Source organism: Moschus berezovskii, chromosome 19, assembly GCF_049115385.1.
Source record: "Moschus berezovskii isolate FMDL1 chromosome 19, NW_MosBer_1.0, whole genome shotgun sequence".
Lineage (NCBI taxonomy): Eukaryota > Metazoa > Chordata > Mammalia > Artiodactyla > Moschidae > Moschus > Moschus berezovskii.
The window spans coordinates 43,104,774-43,122,190 of record NC_142478.1 but is presented as its reverse complement, the minus strand read 5'-3'; the positions used below and the strand labels follow the sequence as shown (position 1 = coordinate 43,122,190).

At 43.8% G+C, this 17,417-nt stretch overlaps 1 protein-coding gene across 9 annotated transcripts in view; it reads left to right on the top strand.

The window, feature by feature from the left end:
• RAPGEF2 (Rap guanine nucleotide exchange factor 2) overlaps positions 1-17,417 on the top strand; it is a 265,728-nt gene that overhangs the window by 102,426 nt on the left and 145,885 nt on the right. For all 9 annotated transcript variants that reach the window (XM_088828045.1, XM_055405066.2, XM_055405062.2 and 6 more), the window contains exon 4: positions 9,219-9,302. In XM_088828045.1, the coding sequence (XP_088684171.1) occupies positions 9,219-9,302 (84 nt within the window). The remainder of the gene's footprint in view (positions 1-9,218; positions 9,303-17,417) is intronic.

The following is a 17,417-nucleotide window of genomic DNA, read 5'->3' as shown; positions in this document are numbered from 1 at the left end:
TATCCCGGTTAACAAAAATTTATGTTCACGTATTCCCCCTGTTTTCAAAATACTGATTTTTTAAAAATAAAAATATTTTCAGAATACTTTAATATAGTCAAAATAAAAATATTTTCAAAGTATTTAGCTGAAATAGCCTCAATATTTCCATCAGTTATCAGAGTTCTTACTGATTTTACTGGTTTATCATATTTGTTGGATTTAAGCCACTATAGTTTGTTGGGAGGAAATTAAGGATTTTCTGAAAAACTAAATGTTATAATGATGCTGTTTTTCCTTCAGGGTTTTTAGTGATAAAAGTGAAGTAGCTTCTTATGATTTGGAACTTTTAGGAAATGGAACAAAAAGTCAGCCTCCGCTTGTAATCTGTGTTTTCATAAGTGTGGACATTTGTGGTTATGTGCTTGTGTATAATTAAATATTCAGTTCAGTTCAGTTGCTCAGTCGTGTCCGACTCTCCGCGACCCCATATTATGAAGTATATAATTTTATAGAACAGTATTGCGGTTCTTTACGTCAGGAATGTGCGTGTTACCTCTTGATAGAGGACTCTTTCTATCACGCGTCCTACACTTGATGCCTGAGTACGGCTGATGTGTGCACTTTGGCTTTCTTTGGATGATGATCTGGTGTTGTCAGGGTCTCATGCACACTGCCGAGCTGCTTTAACTTTTCTAGTGACCTTACTCTCTGCCATTGGCTGCACAAAAATGTATCATATATATTTTGTCTTGGAGTATAAAGCTTAGAGTCCCATCAGGGAGCAACAAAAAATTTTATTAAACTTTTTGGTAAATCCAGTAGCAGAAGTGACGGTAACACATTTGTGAAAAAGAGCACAGTTCTTATGTATCTATTCCATCTGCATCTTGGAAGGTGGTGATTGTCAGTGCTACAGTTTTAAGCCCTGGAACACTTTGTTCATGGGAAATCCTCCTCAATTCCATCGTGGTGGCTGTTAGTGGTGGAAGAGCTGGACGAGATTCTGTCCCCTGGGGCTGGTCATGTCACTACTGAGAACCTCTGGTCTGAACTCGCTGCTGGGCTCCCATGAGAAGGTACAGGGTCATCTGGTGTCAGCAGGCAGAGTTCGTCCTGCTCTAGTTTTTGCTGTAATTGTATATATGAGAGTACATGTCTGCACTGGTCAGAAGAGACTAGTGACCGTGTGTGTGTGTGTGTGGGGAGGGGTGGAGTGTGGGGTAGAATAAAATGTCAAACTTGAGCAGGGGCTTTGGAGGGGACCCCACAGGATGTGGTGGCGGGTTGTGCAGAGGAAGAAATTCAGAGACTTTGCGATTTCTGTTTTATCCTTAGGCTGGATGATGTTACCAGGACAGCAGCGATAGGAAAAGAAACAAGTATTTTCCTAGTCATGGCCTCTGGTGGCCGGCCCTCTGAGTTCCTTGCCTGTGGGCTCCACTTATTTGGTGGAATTTGGGTGGTCTTCATTTTAGTTCCCATTGACGGAAGCCAGTAGGCCCAGGAGGTAACCCTGCTCCCGGGTGCCAGTGGCTGTTGTGTGAAGGTGGGCTTGCATCTGGGTAGTGTGCATGATCCAGTGCAGCCTCCGTTTCTAAACTGACCCAAACCCTGATGCTTGTGGGTCCGCGTGGCTGCGTGTCCCCACCCCTTCCTGGGTGGGCGCCCTCTCCACTGGCCCTGGAGGCTTCTGGCCGTATCACCTACCGTGTTCCTGTGCGGTGGCCGCCTCTGTGCATCTGTGTGTCCTGATGCCCAGTGGCTGTTGCCCCATACCGCCCCATAGGGCATCCTCCACTCTGGTCCCTCCTGCCTGTGCCGCGCTGCCCTTAACCTGCTCCCGGGGAACACCCTTCCTGTAGACCCGATGCCCTCCGTGGGCACTAAATTCTCGTCCCGATTGTGTGTTTTTTGCATGGGGACCATTCCTTTAGTTTCTGTTGGTTGACATCCCCTCCAAATACACACACACACAGACCAGGTGTCAGTCTGTGGCTGGCAGGGGTGGGTGTGAAGCTCTGTGTCCACAAGGACAGGAGTGCCCTTGCCTGAAGCCCCTTCCTCACCCCATCCCTCTTACCCTTTTTGAAGCCTTTTGGCCACTTAGGCTTCACTTAAATTTTCGTATTTATTGTATTAGCAACTGAATTAAGTGGCTTCTCTCCAATTACTTTTTTGCCCTCTGATAATCCCCTTTCTGACTTAATCTGTTTTCTTTTGAGTTATTAGCTTATTATCCACACCCCCCTGGCCCCACTCCCCACCCTCTCCATCAACTTGCGTTAGGTCCATTCTGCTTCCTAAAGGGCAACCGGGGACCACGCCGCTGCTCACAAAGCCCTTTCATGGGGAGACACTGCCACCCTGTGGACATCTAGGTTATTGTCAAGGATGTTCTTTAACCCTCACTTCATTTTTCTAGTTCCTGGTAAATTGAAACTCACAGCTTTGACTTTCAGACACTTTAACCCCTCACCTGAGTTAGTGTCTATTCGACTCTTAATTAACTTATTAATAAAATATCCGAGTGCCAGTTGAGCATCGTCTAGTGTGTCCGTGGAGGTACTGACGAGCAGAGGAAAGACTTCTGAGATAATGATGCTCTGCTTCTTGTGAACAAGTCCAGCGTGGCTGGGAATCCAGCAGAGAGTGACTCACTTTATTTGGAAGGTACTAAAATGTTTCTCAGAGGAAGTGGTCGTTAACTTGGAATTCAAAGGAAGAGTAAGGAAGTTTACTAGGCTGAAGGTACCCTTTAGGAGCTGGAAGAGCAGGTTTGTTCGGAGGCCCTGAGGCATAGGCAGAGGAAACAGTGTAGGTTGCAGTCTGAAGCCCAGGACTCGTTGGGGTTGAGAGCAGAGAGGAAACGTGTAGGTGACCCTTTCAGAGGTGGCTGTGAGAGAGAGGAAGAGACCAGTGTTCTGTGTCCCTGTCCTGCAGGGTGCTTGGTATGTATTGTGTCATTAAATCAGAGTGACGTTGTAAAGAAGGATTAATATCCCCATTTCACAGTTGAGGAATCAGAGCCCCAGGGGCTGACGTCACCAGGATCACATGGCTGGTGTGTGTGTTCCAAACCTTTACTCTTTGCAGGGCATCAGACTGCTGCTTTTAGGTGCTGGTCGTCGGGGCTGGCTTCCTGCTGTCCAGGTTATAAGCAGAAGCCTGTCTTGATCTCGGTTCCCTGAGCAGATGCGCCAAGATCCTGACCCGTTCCGACAAGCTGCAGCTCCTGGCCCTGCCTGCAGGGGGCCTCCATGCAGGTGGAGGGAGACACCTAGGTTGCTCAGGGGTGAGACATGGATAGAGAAAAGCAGAAAACAGAATAAATTAGATGGGATGTGTATTTTGGCGTGTGGGAATGAGTGAGAAGACCTTATTGAAGAAGTGGTGTTAGAGCCATTACTTTGGGGTGCAGGGTGACTTAGAAGGTGGGGAGATACCATCTAGGAAGGGGGTTTGTGCTGAGGAGCAGAGGGAAGTGAGGTGGGAAGAGTGGGAACAGGTTACAGCGGCTTCTTCCTGTCGTTCCAAGGCTGCACCTGCCCTTCTGATTTAGCCCAGGAGGTGAAGGCACCTATTCTGGTCAGTCGTGATAGCTTTTTAGGGTCCTTCTGTCTGATCACACAGCATGGCGAATCGGTCATTTTACGATGTCCTGTTCATATTTTGCTTGCTTCTTTTGTTTGGCTTGATTCATTTTCTCTCTGTTGACAGAATCAAAACAGAAGCCCTGCTTAGGGCCTTGTCGTACCCTGGGCTTTGTGGCTTTCATCTTGTCAGGTGTAGGATGAGAGGTGTTGGAATCAAATCTTTGTCTGTTGGAGTTCTTAGCTCTGTCTAAAACTTCTAGGTCTTCTCTAAGTGTCTATTTTGGTGATCAGAGGGGCCTCTGTAATCTCTAGGTGTCTCTTTTCTACCTGTTACTGGTAATGTAACACTAAAGTTATTTGGAAATGGTCAGTTACTCCGAGATTCAGCTTTTACCATTTCAGCAATCCTTGATGGGACTCCTGAGCTCATAATTTTAAAACATTAAGCAACTGGGAAAAATATAAATGACATTGGTAAATAAAATTAGTTGTATCCATAGTGACTGACTTGTAGTATTTTTTTCCTGGCCATTTGTTCCTGTTAGGCTTGTAATTATTATTCTGCTAGTCGGTCTTCTGTTAGCCAGCTGCGTTGCCACATATGTCTGCAAGTGAGAGCTCAGATTCATTTTGCTTCCCCTCTAAGTGTAGACAAGTTGGATGCTGTTACTGCTAGGTAATTTCTTTTTCTTCATTTCTCATTAAAAAATAGTCATTACTTGGCAATATAGAGTCCCGCGGTAACAGGTGCCCTGTGGGAAGGGGCGTGGTTGTGGATGTTGAAGGAAAATGGGTTATGTCTACACTGAAACACTGCCTGCCTGATACATAATTATTATAAATGCAGGAGAGGGCAGGGTAGCATAGTGGTTTCTAACGAACTCAGGAGACTTTTCTGGCCAATTGAGTAAAACAGATTTTATTGGTGGCATCTCACTATGAGAAACTTAAGGGAATCATTGTTTTTGTATTCTTTGTTCTATTCTCTTTTATAAGAAAGCCTTCCTCAGTGATCAGTGCAGATAAATAGAAAAAAACAATAGAATGGAAAAACTAGAGATTTCTTCAAGAAAATTAGAGATACCAAGGGAACATTTCATGCAAAGATGGGCTCAATAAAAGACAAAAGTGGTATGGACCTAACAGAAGCAGAAGATATTAAGAAGAGGTGGCAAGAATACACAGAAGAACTGTACAAAAAAGATCTTCATGACCCGGATAATCACAGTGGTGTGATCACTCACCTAGAGCCAGACATCCTGGAATGCGAAGTCAGGTGGGCCTTAGAAAGCATCACTATGAACAAAGCTGGTGGAGGTGATGGAATTCCAGTTGAGCTGTTTCAGATCCTAAACGATGATGGTGTGAAAGTGCTGCACTCAATATGCCAGCAGATTTGAAAAACCCAGCAGTAGCCACAGGACTGGAAAAGGTCAGTTTGCATTCCAATCCCAAAGAAAGGCAATGCCAAAGAATGTTCAAACTACTGCACAATTGCACTCATCTCACACACTAGTAGAGTAATGTTCAAAATTCTACAAACCAGGCTTCAAGAATATGTGAACTGTGAGCTTCCAGATGTTCAAGCTGGATTTAGAAAAGGCAGAGGAACCAGAGGTCAAATTGCCGACATCTGTTGGATCATCGGAAAAGCAAGAGAGTGCCAGAAAAACATCTATTTCTGCTTCATTGACTATGCCAAAGCCTTTCACTATGTGGATCACCACAAATTGTGGAAAATTCTGAAAGAGATGGGAATACCAGACCACTTGACCTGCCTCCTGAGAAGTCTGTATGCAGGTCAGGAAACAACAGTTAGAACTGGACATAGAACAATATACTGGTTCCAAATCAGGAAAGGAGTACATCAAGGCTGTAAATTGTCACCCTGCTTATTTAACTTCTGTGCAGAGTACATCATGAGAAACACTGGGCTGGATGAAGGACAAGCTGGAATCAAGATTGCCAGGAGAAATATCAATAACCTCAGATATGTGACTGAGCGCCGAAGAATTGATGCTTTTGAACTGTGGTGTTGGAGAAGACTCTTGAGTCCCTTGGACTGCAAGGAGATCCATCCTAAAGGAGATCAGTCCTGGGTGTTCATTGGAAGGACTGCTGTTGAAGCCAAAACTCCAGTTCTTTGGCCACCTGATGCGAAGAGCTGACTCATTTGAAAAGACCCTGATGCTGGGAAAGATTGAGGGCAGGAGGAGAAGGGGATGACAGAGGATGATGAGATGGTTGGATGGCATCACTGACTCGATGGACATGAGTTTGAGTAAACTTTGAGAATTGGTGATGGACAGGGAGGCCTTGCATGCTGCAGACCATGGGGCTACAAAGAGTCCGATAGGACTGAGCGACTGAACTGACTGACAGACTGGTAAGATACGAATCTTAAAAGAGACAACTCAATAATAAAGACATTATCAGCAACATGAATGGACCTAGAGATTGTCATATTGCGTGAACTAAGAGAAAGACAAATATATGATATGACTTAAATGTAGAATCTAACAAAGGATACAACACTGCTGTTTTTAAAATGGATAACCAACACTGTATAGCACATGGAACTCTGCTCACCGTTATGTGGCGGCCTGGATGAGAGAAGAGTTTGGGGGAGGATGGATACGTGTGTGTGTGTGTGTGTGTGTGTGTGGCCTGGATGAGAGAAGAGTTTGGGGGAGGATGGATACGTGTGTGTGTGTGTGTGTGTGTGTGTGGCGGCCTGGATGAGAGAAGAGTTTGAGGGAGGATGGATACGTGTGTGTGTGTGTGTCTGAGTCTCTTTGCTGTCCACCTGAAGCTGTCACAACACTGTTAATCGGCTATGTGTGTGCTCAGTCACTTAGTCAGTCTGACTCTTTGCAACCCCATGGACGGTAGCTTGCCAGGTTCCTCTGTCCATGGAACTTTCCAGGCAAGAATACTGGAGTGGGTTGCCATTCCCTTCTCCAGGGGATATTCTTGACCCAGGGATCGAACCTTCATCTCTTATGTTTCTTGCATTGGCAGGCGGGTTCTTTACCACTAGCACCACCTGGGAAGTCTTCGTGTCCTTTAAAAACTTTCGGAATCCATTTGCTAAAATAGAAAAAGATTTGGTAGAGGTTGCTGCAGACTGTTTCAAGTGTGGTTTGCCAGGATGCACGTTCCATGCCGTGCTCCCAGGAAAGATGGGTGGGTGCGTACTTCCTTCCAGTGGTTAGAATGTGCATACGGTGGGGAGGTTTGGAGTGGCCCCTTAGAGTCTGAGATGGGGTCCACGGGCTGGGGTGACCGAGTCACACAGCAGGAAGAGCCTGGTTTCAACACCGCTTGTTATTGTACATGTGAAAGAAATGAACTTTCTCTGAGCTTCAGCCACTGCTGTGTTTGGCTTTCTGTTTTCTGTGTTTGGCTTTCAGTAAGCTGAGCTCTATCCTGACAGATAAATTTGATAAACTTGGCTCTTTAAAATAAAAAGAACTCAGCACATGGCAAAAAGCACACTAAACAAAGTCAAAGCTGAAGCAGCAGCCTGGGGAGAAGGTTGTCACAGCTCATGTCTTCAAAATGATAGTTTTTATAAAGTGCTTCCAGATAAGAAAAAGTCCCACAGCTTGTAGAGCATTGGCTAAAAGTTATGATTTCACAGAAAAAGGAATGCGTAGGGCTCGTGACCATAAGAAGAAAGGTGCTTTTACAATAATAAGAGGAAAAGTAAAAGCGAACTGAGATACAGTTTTTGTGGAGCAGATTGGCAAAACCCCCAAAGTGTGATAAGCAACTGGGTTCAGGGATGGAATGCCCTCGCCCCTCGCCTCGCCGCACCCCCTCTGCCCTGCCTGGCTGCCCGGCCCGAGGCCTCCACACAACCTCGGTGCCCTTGGCTGAGAAGCCTCACCATCTGGGAGCCACTGGCCCCTCATCCCCTTTGCTCAGATGTGCACTTTTCAATGAGACCATTGCGCTCTGCTCAGTGAGCATTTAAAATTATCACAACCCACTCCTATTTTCCTTGCCCTACACACTAACTTATTCCCCAGAGCATGGATTTATAATTTACTAATTTATTATATTTATTGTTTATTTCTTTTTTTATTTCTTTTTTAGCTTTTTGGCCATGCCATGTCGTATGTGGGTTCTTATTAATAGTTCCATCAAATCCACGCCCCTTGCCTTGGAAGTGCGGAGTCCTAAGCACTGAATAGCCGGGGAAGTTAAGTGTATTTATTTTTGTGTGTATTGTCCAACCAAAATATAAGCGTCAAGAGGACAGGGATCTTTGTTGCTGTTGTTTCCTGAAGTCGCCTAGGCACCTAGAACAGCCCTCATTGAAAATTTGTTAAATATTTATTACATAAATAGACTCTACCACCACGGCCTTGGGGAGGTGGTAGGCTCCTGAGTTACTCAGTGCTGCTGCTGCTAAGTCTCTTCAGTTGTGTCCGACTCCGTGCGACCCCATAGGTGTCTGCCCACCAGGCTCCCCTGTCCCTGGGATTCTCCAGGCAAGAACACTGGAGTGGTTTGCCATTTCCTTCTCCAATGCATGAAAGTGAAAAGTGACAGTGAAGTTGCTCAGTTGTGTCCGACTCTTCGCGACCCCATGGACTGCAGCCCACCAGGCTCCTCTGTCCATGGGATTTTCCAGGCAAGAGTGCTGGAGTTGGGTGCCATTGCCTTCTCCGGAGTTACTCAGTAACCAACCAATATTTATCAGAGTTATACTGTCTGTGCCCTTTGACTCAGCAGCTGTACATCTAGTTACTAATCACAGTTACTCGTGTAGGTACAAGATCACTCATTACAGTTTTCGTTTCATTTTTAAATGATTTCCTACATTAGAAACTCCGGAAATGATGGGCAGCAGGGGCTTGCATGGAATCCCCCTGCAATGCAGGAGATGCAGGAGACGTGGGTTTAATCCCTGGGTCAGGAAGATCCCCTTCAGGAGAGTATGGACAACCTACTCCAGTATTCTTGCCTGGAGAATCCCATGGACAGAGGAGCCTGGCGGGCTACAGTTCATGAGATCACAGAGTAAGACATGAATGAGGCAACCCAGCACTCACGGATACACGCAGGGGCTTGCTTAAGTCAGATAAGCCACATCTAATAAGAGAGCTGATGAAAAGACCTCTGTGTCAGCACATAGGCAGGAACGCCGTAGCATATGCCCTCTTTTCTGTATGAAGAAGGAAATAGGGTGGAGGGAGTGAGTGTTTGTCCATCCTTGTGTGCATGAGGAAGTTCTAAATGATGTCCACAACTGTGGTAGAGAAATGTGGGGGCTTGGTAGACAGGCGAGATGGGTGGGAAAATTCAGTTCTACTCTTTACCTCTTTGTATTTTTCTTTTTATGAAACAAAATATTTTCAGCTCAAAAAATTAAATAAAACTTGGAATGAAAACGGCACATGCTGTAGGTTTAAATATACTGATAGATATCTTTAGGTTATTTGGCTGTGAGAAATCATTTTTAAAAATGATTCCAGTGGTTGAAGAATGGTATTTTAGGTATACATGTTTTATGGTATTTCATTGTTCTTCAGGATTCTGAGATTAACATGGGTACAATGTGCTGTGTGTGTTTTTATTTTTATTTCTATTTGTTGGAGATAATCATCTGATGTTATTGTCTTTTCTTTTCAGTCCTGATGATATTGGGACCTGCTGGTACATCCTTCTCTCTGGTTCCGTGTTCATCAAGGAATCCATGTTTCTTCCACGAAGCAGGTATTGTATAGATCTTCTGGAGTAGATGATCCATAGAGCTTGAAATCCTTTTGCAGAATTCCACTCTGCTTTAATTTCCTATTCTACTGACAAAAAGTAGGGCAGTACCTTGGGGTGTTGGTATGTAAATCTTAAGAAAGGACTCTCCTGTCACACTGTTCCAACCTCTGTAGCAAAGGGCAAGGGTGAAGAACACATCTGTGATATGCTCCGTGAATCTGCCAGGCTAGTTGACGTCATGTTTGTTCAGAGGGATTGAAGACTGCCTCTGTAACAGGGAGTCTCCTGCACATCTAACGAGAGGCCGAGGGGGTTCCATGGGCCCACGTGGGACGAGAAACCCAGCTGGCCGGGGCTGCCCCCAGGGCCCTGTGGTCTCATCTCTGGGACCCTTCCCCTCTCCCAGGCTCTCGCTGTGACTTTGGCTCCCAGGTGCTGACTGTTGATTTGTGACCTGTGTCACTGACATCCGTACCATTTGATGGCCGTGTCTGTGTCTTTTCTTCTGATCTTCAGGCCACAATCTGGGGGGTGCGCTGGGAACAGCTGTTACCTGGTTCCAATCAGCTGTAGCCAGAGAGGGTCAGGGCTCCCCAGCCACAAATGCAACTGCCTATGGGTGGGTTCCTGAGGCCTCCTGGGACCACTGAGTTTCAGGAGTTATTTTTTTCCCCCTGATTGTATATTTTTTACAATTAAATATTTTAATTTTGTCTAAAGATTTAAAAATTTTAACTAAGTATCTTTATTTAAAATGACTGAACACATACTTTAAATTTATTAAAGGGTAGCAATCGGTGCCCCTTCAAGCTCCACCTTCTATAAGCTAACTCTCTTATAAACATATTATGATATATTTTTGATAAATCATTCTGAATAGATGAGGGGCACGTGAAGAATGTATTTTACACATTTTTTCTAAAAAAGAGTACACAGGATAGGGAGAGGAAGTTTTTATCGGCCGGGGGAGGTCCAGAGGTGTGGGGATGTGCCAGGGTGGCAGAAAGGAGGGCCAGAGGCACCGCCTCCAATGGGAGCATCCCCCAGCCTCCAGCCTCCCCACCCTCCTGGTGGGAGAATGGCCCGTGAGGGAAGGAAGCACCGTTGCCTGTTTGTTTGTTGTTCCTACAGCATAACTGATCCTAGCTGTGGGGTGTTGAGGGTGTTGACGGGGGCCTTGATCGTAACAGAAGTCATAGCTGTAATGGTATTGCAGTGATGAGAGAGCGGGGCTTTGTCGGCAGTGCTTTTTGTGCCAGGCATAATTTGGAAAGCTTTATATATAAATCATTTAACTTCATCACTGTCCTTTGAGGTAGGTATGGCTGTTACCTGCATTTCATAACTGATTTAAATGGCAGTGCAGGCTGGTGGGTGATCATCCATCCTGAAATTCTTCCCGGGAGGCCTGGTATGACCCTGTGAGAGAGCCCTGTCATCCCTAGAATTCTGTTTCCCAAAGAGATAGAGAATTGACTAGAACACTATTCTCTTTCCTTCAAACATATGACCTACTGTCTGCTCCCTTTCTGGGGGCTCTGACTCTATTTCTGAACTTGGAAGTGAGTAGAGGCAAAAAATATTTAAGCATTGTTATATGTTAAAAATTAAATGTAATTTTAATGTAAAAAATAATGGTAATTACCATATAAATGATCAAAGAGAAGGAAAATATTACCTGAAGGCTCATCCAAGATAGTGATCCTTTAATATTCTAGTGTTTTCCCATTTAACCTTACATGTATGTTTTCTGCATACTTAAGAACATACTTAGTAAACAATTTAATGTCTTGATAATTTCAGTTAAAGAGTATGTATGTGCTTGGCTCCTAATGTCAGAAACTCTTTATAAAGGTTTACTCATTATGCATTTTGATGTCTGTTTAATGTTCAGTTATTTGAACTTTGCACAATCTGGTTAATAATTATAAAGGGTAAATTTTTGATACCTTTTATTATAAATAATGCTATAATGAGTGTGCTTTGAAGTTTATGCAACTTAGAACTGAGGTTAGCAACTTCATCGTTGTGATACCAGGTGTGTTGTATGATTGAAATCTATAGACTGAGTTCCCAGCATGGCAGAGGAATCCCATGGCTGTCTTTCTTGATTGCCAGCCATCGTCAGCTTCAAGTGACAGCTTGTTGTAACTTGTGGAAAGGGAACCCAATGTTCTGAAAACTGCTGTTCTACAAGAAAGAGGACTTGCAGTTCAGACCTATTCCATGAACACATTGGCTCCCATTTCTAATTATTTTCAAAGATGACACAAGTTACTCTTTGACTGTCAGATGCTGGCAAGTCAGGGCTGTAACGGGATGAGGAGGGGCGGTGTTTCTGACTGAGTGACAGGCCAGCGCTATTTATGGGTTATTTCTTCATGTTGCACCTGGTGACCTTTGCTGCGTCCAAGTTGTTTGTTTCCTCTGGGGATGTTGCCTTAGGAACAGTCCTGAAGGGCCCTCTGCTGGTCCTGCCTTAAAGGTTGACAGTGAGTCATAGATGCTTCCATGTCCAGCAAACACTGAGATTTGGTCAAAGCATCCTGTGGACTAGGTGTTAGGAGCAGTCTGGTTTTATAAAACATCCAGTTCATGAGTGACTCTCTGTTTACCATGTTTTCCTCACATTTGCCTGGAAATTGGTTATCAGTAACCTGACCATTCTCTTGAAAGTTTCAACTCATTTTGAAGGTAATTCACCCTAAACAGCTAGTTCTGTATCAAAACACTTTGAACAACATTGTCATATTTTTAACTAATTCTCCTGAAATTGCGTTGATACTGCCCAGTGGGAAGGGTGGTGTCCATGAAGAAAATCTGCCGTTTGGCTTCCAGATTTCATGAGCTTTATTGGATTCCTCAGTTGACATTTAGGCCAGCATTTTATGTGTTTATTTTTTATTTTTGTTTTCTTTTTAGACAGATGAGGATTGTTCTTTATTTTGGTTGTTCAAGCATGAGTATTGTTCCTTGATGAGATGTTTAACATTTGTGGAGCTCATGAATTCCTTTGTGACTGTCAGTGACAACATGCCCACTCTGCCGCACTGCAAGCCATGTCAGTAATGAGATGTTGTTTTATGAGTTTCATTGTAAACCTATTAGATATTTACCAAGTTTTGAAACATGGATATTTGCACAGTGGCTGTCATGTTACTTAGTAATGTTACATATAAAGCTAAACTCTTATTTGGAGTACAGTTTGGGTTCTTGAAGCAATGTACAACATATCACTGTTTTTCTTTTATTTAAAATAAATTTAGTGTCTTTGTATGATCAGAAGAATGGTGAGCAAAGTAAGGCAGGAGTACAGCAGGGATTGTTCTCACTCTCATTTAGGAAAAGGCCAGAGTGGACACTTGCCATAGATGAACATGGAAATGGTATAGACTGTGTGTATTTTTCCAAGCCTATAAGCAGAGCAGCTGTTGTCACTAAGTGGTCCAGGCTTTGCCCTGCTGTTTACATCTGCCATCGTGGTAGGTGGGTTGGTATATTTAGACAGTGACAGGCAAAGGGTAGTGAAGTGTCTTGAGGAAGGCGTTTTTCCCCCTAAGGTTTTCAGAGGCATCATTTGTAGCTATGGTGGGGCGGTAAGCAGTGGATGAAAGTTATCTCAGCTGAAGGTGCAGTTGTAGAAATAGTTTTTAAAGGAACGATTGGTTTTCTATACATAATGGGCAATATTAATAATGTTTATTGCCCTATTGTGCTCCAAATCCATGTATTTAAGGAACTGATTGCAGCCAGGAAATTAAAAGACGCTTACTCCTTGGAAGGAAAGTTATGACCAACCTAGATAGCATATTAAAAAGCAGAGACATTACTTTGCCAACAAAAGTCCGTCTGGTCAAGGCTATGGTTTTTCCCGTGATCATGTATGGTTGTGAGAGTTGGACTGTGAGGAAAGCTGATCGCCGAAGAATCGATGCTTTTGAACTGTGGTGCTGGAGAAGACTCTTGAGAGTCCCTTGGACTGCAAGGAGATCCAACCAGTCCATTCTAAAGGAGACCAGTCCTGGGTGTTCATTGGAAGGACTGATGCTAAAGCTGAAACTGCAATACTTTGGCCACCTCATGTGTCGTGTTGACTCACTGGAAATGAGTCTGATGCTGGGAAGAATTGGGGGTGGGAGGAGACGGGGATGACAGAGAGTGAGATGGCTGGATGGTATCACCGACTCAATGGACATGAGTTTGAGTGAACTCCGGGAGTTGGTGATGGACAGGGAGGCCTGGCGTGCTGTGATTCATGGGGTCGCAAAGAGTCGAACACGACTGAGTGACTGAACTGAACTGAACTGAATAGGAATTGCTATATTCTTAAATTTTCTTACTTCTAAAACTGCCCCACTCTACAAATACCAAAGCCTATTTATAGTAAAGTCATAGAAAAGTAACTTGGGTTAATATTATTTTTCAGTTGCTGACTTCTTTGAAAGGCTGATAATTTTAGGTATTAAAGATAGGCCCAGACTGTTTCTAAACTTTCAATGTGATTTGGATTGTTTATAGAGAAGGACATAGTTTACCTCGGTGTTTGTTTGTTTGACCGCACTACACGACTTGTGGGGTCTTAGGATCTTAACTCCCTGACCAGGAATTGAATGCTGGCACTTGGCATTGAGAGCTTGAAGTCCCAACTGTTGAAGCACCAGGGAATTCCCTTACCTAGGTTGTGCATTAACTCATAGGATTGGACTCTTTTTTTCTACTAATATAAAAATCATTTTTACACTTATTTATTAAAAAAAAAGTAAAAAAAACAGTACACTAGATGTTTTAGACATGAAGCTTTACTGTTATACAGATTCTTCTTGAATTTATGTTGGTCATAATCTTGGGGCAAAAAGAAAATAAAAAACATTCCTACTAAAATATTGAATCTAGGGACTTCTCTGGTGGTACTGTGGTTAAGACTCCATGCTCCCAAGGCAGGGCGCCTGGGTTCAATCGCTGGTCAGGGAACTAGATCCCGCATGCTGCACCTAACAGTTTGCATGCTGCAACTAAAACCTCATGCAGCCAAATAAAACACTGAATCTGATTTTTTGGGTAAATTTAATCATAAAGGCCTCCAAGGAAGGGCCTTTCCATAGAAATGATCAAATATCCCATGTTTAATCGTAAACAGATAATATTTTTATTGCTTAGACAGTTAAAAACTTTCTCTATTTTTAATATTTAGAGCAGTCAGTCAGCAATCTCTACCCTTCTGTATCAACGAGGAACCAGATGTCAGACTGAAGGAAAAGATAAGCCCAAACTAGCTGTGAGCCTTGGAACTTGGATGATGACAAGGGAAAGTTCATAATGAAAGCTGGGAGCCAAAATGGTTGGGGACGAAGGCTACACAGAAGGGTGAAGGCTTCTCACGCATGGGTCTTAGGGTCTGGGGACCAGATTTTGTTTGGCAGCAGACATGGTAGGTGAAGCAGCCTGTGCTCTACATGTGGCATAAGAAGTCAGATCAGTAACTGGCAAAGTGCTGTCCATGGGAATGGCTGAACATTGAAATGCCATCAAAATTCAGGATTGGTTTACTGACGCTTTTCATATTTGTGGGTTTTTCTCCCTTATTCTGAAGTGGGTTCGGTAGAGTTCCAATTTTGAGGCCTATCTGTGTTATTTCCAATATTAGTTGAAACTTGCCTTAAGCCCTACCGTTTGGTCTCTGCATTCTGCAATCTACACAGAAGCATGGTGGTCTCCACCCTGCGGGCAGGCAGTTTAATACCTGGTTGGGGAGATGAGGCAGTCCTATGTGCAACATGAAAAAAACTCTGCATAGGGATCATTAAATGGTATAGTGTGAATCAGTTTAGCTAAGGCCACACCAAAGGCAAAATCCTCTCAGAGACAGGAGTATTTTAATGTTTGTAGATGGTAGTTAAGTGTGGCTCTTGAGGAAGTGAATTTTATCTTTAAAAAAAAAAAAAGTTATTTGGTTGTGCCCTAGTCTTAATTCAGCACGTGGGATCTAGTTTCCCAACCAGGGATCGACCCTGGGCCCTCTGCGTTGGGAGCTAGGAGTCTTAGCCACTGGACCACCAGGGAAGTCCTGAGGGAGGGAATTTGGAATTGGGTTAATGGTTTACACTGTTGGGCAGTGGTTGGAAAGGAGATCTGGATGCAGCAAAGAGCATGAGTGACAGCTCAGGAATACAAGTGAAGGAGGAGAGTCCAAGCCTGGGCAGTAGGTCCAACAGGGCCATGAGAACAGGATCATTTTTCTGGAATAGAAGTGCACCTCCCGGCATGGAGTAGTGAGTTGCCAAGCATTGGTGACAGTGGCGGTGATGGGAGCCCAGTTTACAAACCTGCATCACTTGGCTGGCAGGCCAGGGCTGCTGGTTGGTTAGGTCTCAGGTGACGCTGGCAGGGGCTGAAGGAGGAAGTACAGCGTTGGTTTGCACGTCGGTGGCTGCGTCCACGTACTGTTAGCACTTCCCTTCCATTGACACTAGATACACCCACAATATAAAAATTAAAATTATGCTAGGGTGCTTTCAATAATCACATTTTAAATTAGATCTGGCAGCTCTAATGAGGATAAGTGGGGAAACAAGACATTTAACTAATCAGTTCTGAGAGGCTGAAATAACTATTCTCCTTTTGATTCCTATGACAAACAATGACTTCTGGAGATTAAAAATTGTGGGCCTCCCTTCTGCTTGCCAGTGTATGTGATAAGTTAATTGATTGCTTTGAGAACTCGCTGGTTGTTTTCGGTAGTGAAAGGGGGTGAAACAATGGAAGAAAGATTCTGTGTCTGTGTGGTAGGGACTTAAGGTACAGTTAAATATTCCTTATTCCATGTAAAGGCTGCATAGGATTAGAACATCATATTCCAGAAAGGGCACAGATTTGTTTTGTCATGTGATGCCATATTGGAGATGGAGGCTGGCATTTTCAAAATAACTCCCTGGTGAATTATGTCATGGAAGGGCACCTTTACTGGGCATGAACTGTATCTGAAAGGTGTGAAGGGCAGTGAGAGGCAGAGGGCTGGAAACTGTTCATCACAGGTGAGGTTTACCACTAGCATTGGCAGCATCCCAACAGAGGCAGCACAGATGAAGCCCAGAAGGGAGGGAGTGGTTATGAAAGGAGGGATGGGAAAATAGAAAAACAAAAGAAAACCATGAATCATCTTAAACTGCCACATTGAGTTTTAAAAATAATGTACTGAGCTTACATACCTTCTCACGTGGGGAGGTACCAGTAACGTATAACAGGATTAAAAGAGGTAATACATAAGCTTCTCAAAAGGTTTCCTTATAGCCAGTACTCTTAAAAGTTTCTTGTATTTCTTTAAAAGAAAACATCGTCCCTTCCTTCTTTCCTTCCTCCCTTCCAAGAGAAACCATAAGACTTTGATGTTTGAGGTGACCTAGGAACAACAGACTGGTTCCAAATAGGAAAAGGTGTACGTCAAGGTTGTATATTGTCACCTTGCTTATTTAACTTATATGCAGAGTACATCATGAGGAACGCTGGGCTGGAAGAAGCACAAGCCGGAATCAAGATTGCTGGGAGAAATATCAATAACCTCAGATATGCAGATGACACTACCCTTATGGCAGAAAGTGAAGAGGAACTCAAAAGCCTCTTGATGAAAGTGAAAGAGGAGAGTGAAAAGGTTGGCTTGAAGCTCAACATTCAGAAAACAAAGATCATGGCATCTGGTCCCATCACTTCATGGGAAATAGATGGAAAAACAGTGGAAACAGTGTCAGACTTTGTTTTTTTGGGCTCCAAAATCACTGTAGATGCTGATTGCAGCCATGAAATTAAAAGACGCTTGCTCCTTGGAAGGAAAGTTATGACCAATCTTGATAGTATATTAAAAAGCAGAGACATTACTTTGCCAACCAAGGTCCGTCTAGTCAAGGCAATGGTTTTTCCCGTGGTCATGTATGGATGTGAGAGTTGGACTGTGAAGAAAGCTGATCGCCGAAGAATCGGTGCTTTTGAACTGTGGTGTTGGAGAAGACTCTTGAGAGTCCCTTATACTGCAAGGAGATCCAGCCAGTCCATTCTAAGGGAGATCAATCCTGGATGTTCATTGGAGGGACTGATGCTAAAGCTGAAACTGCAATACTTTGGCCA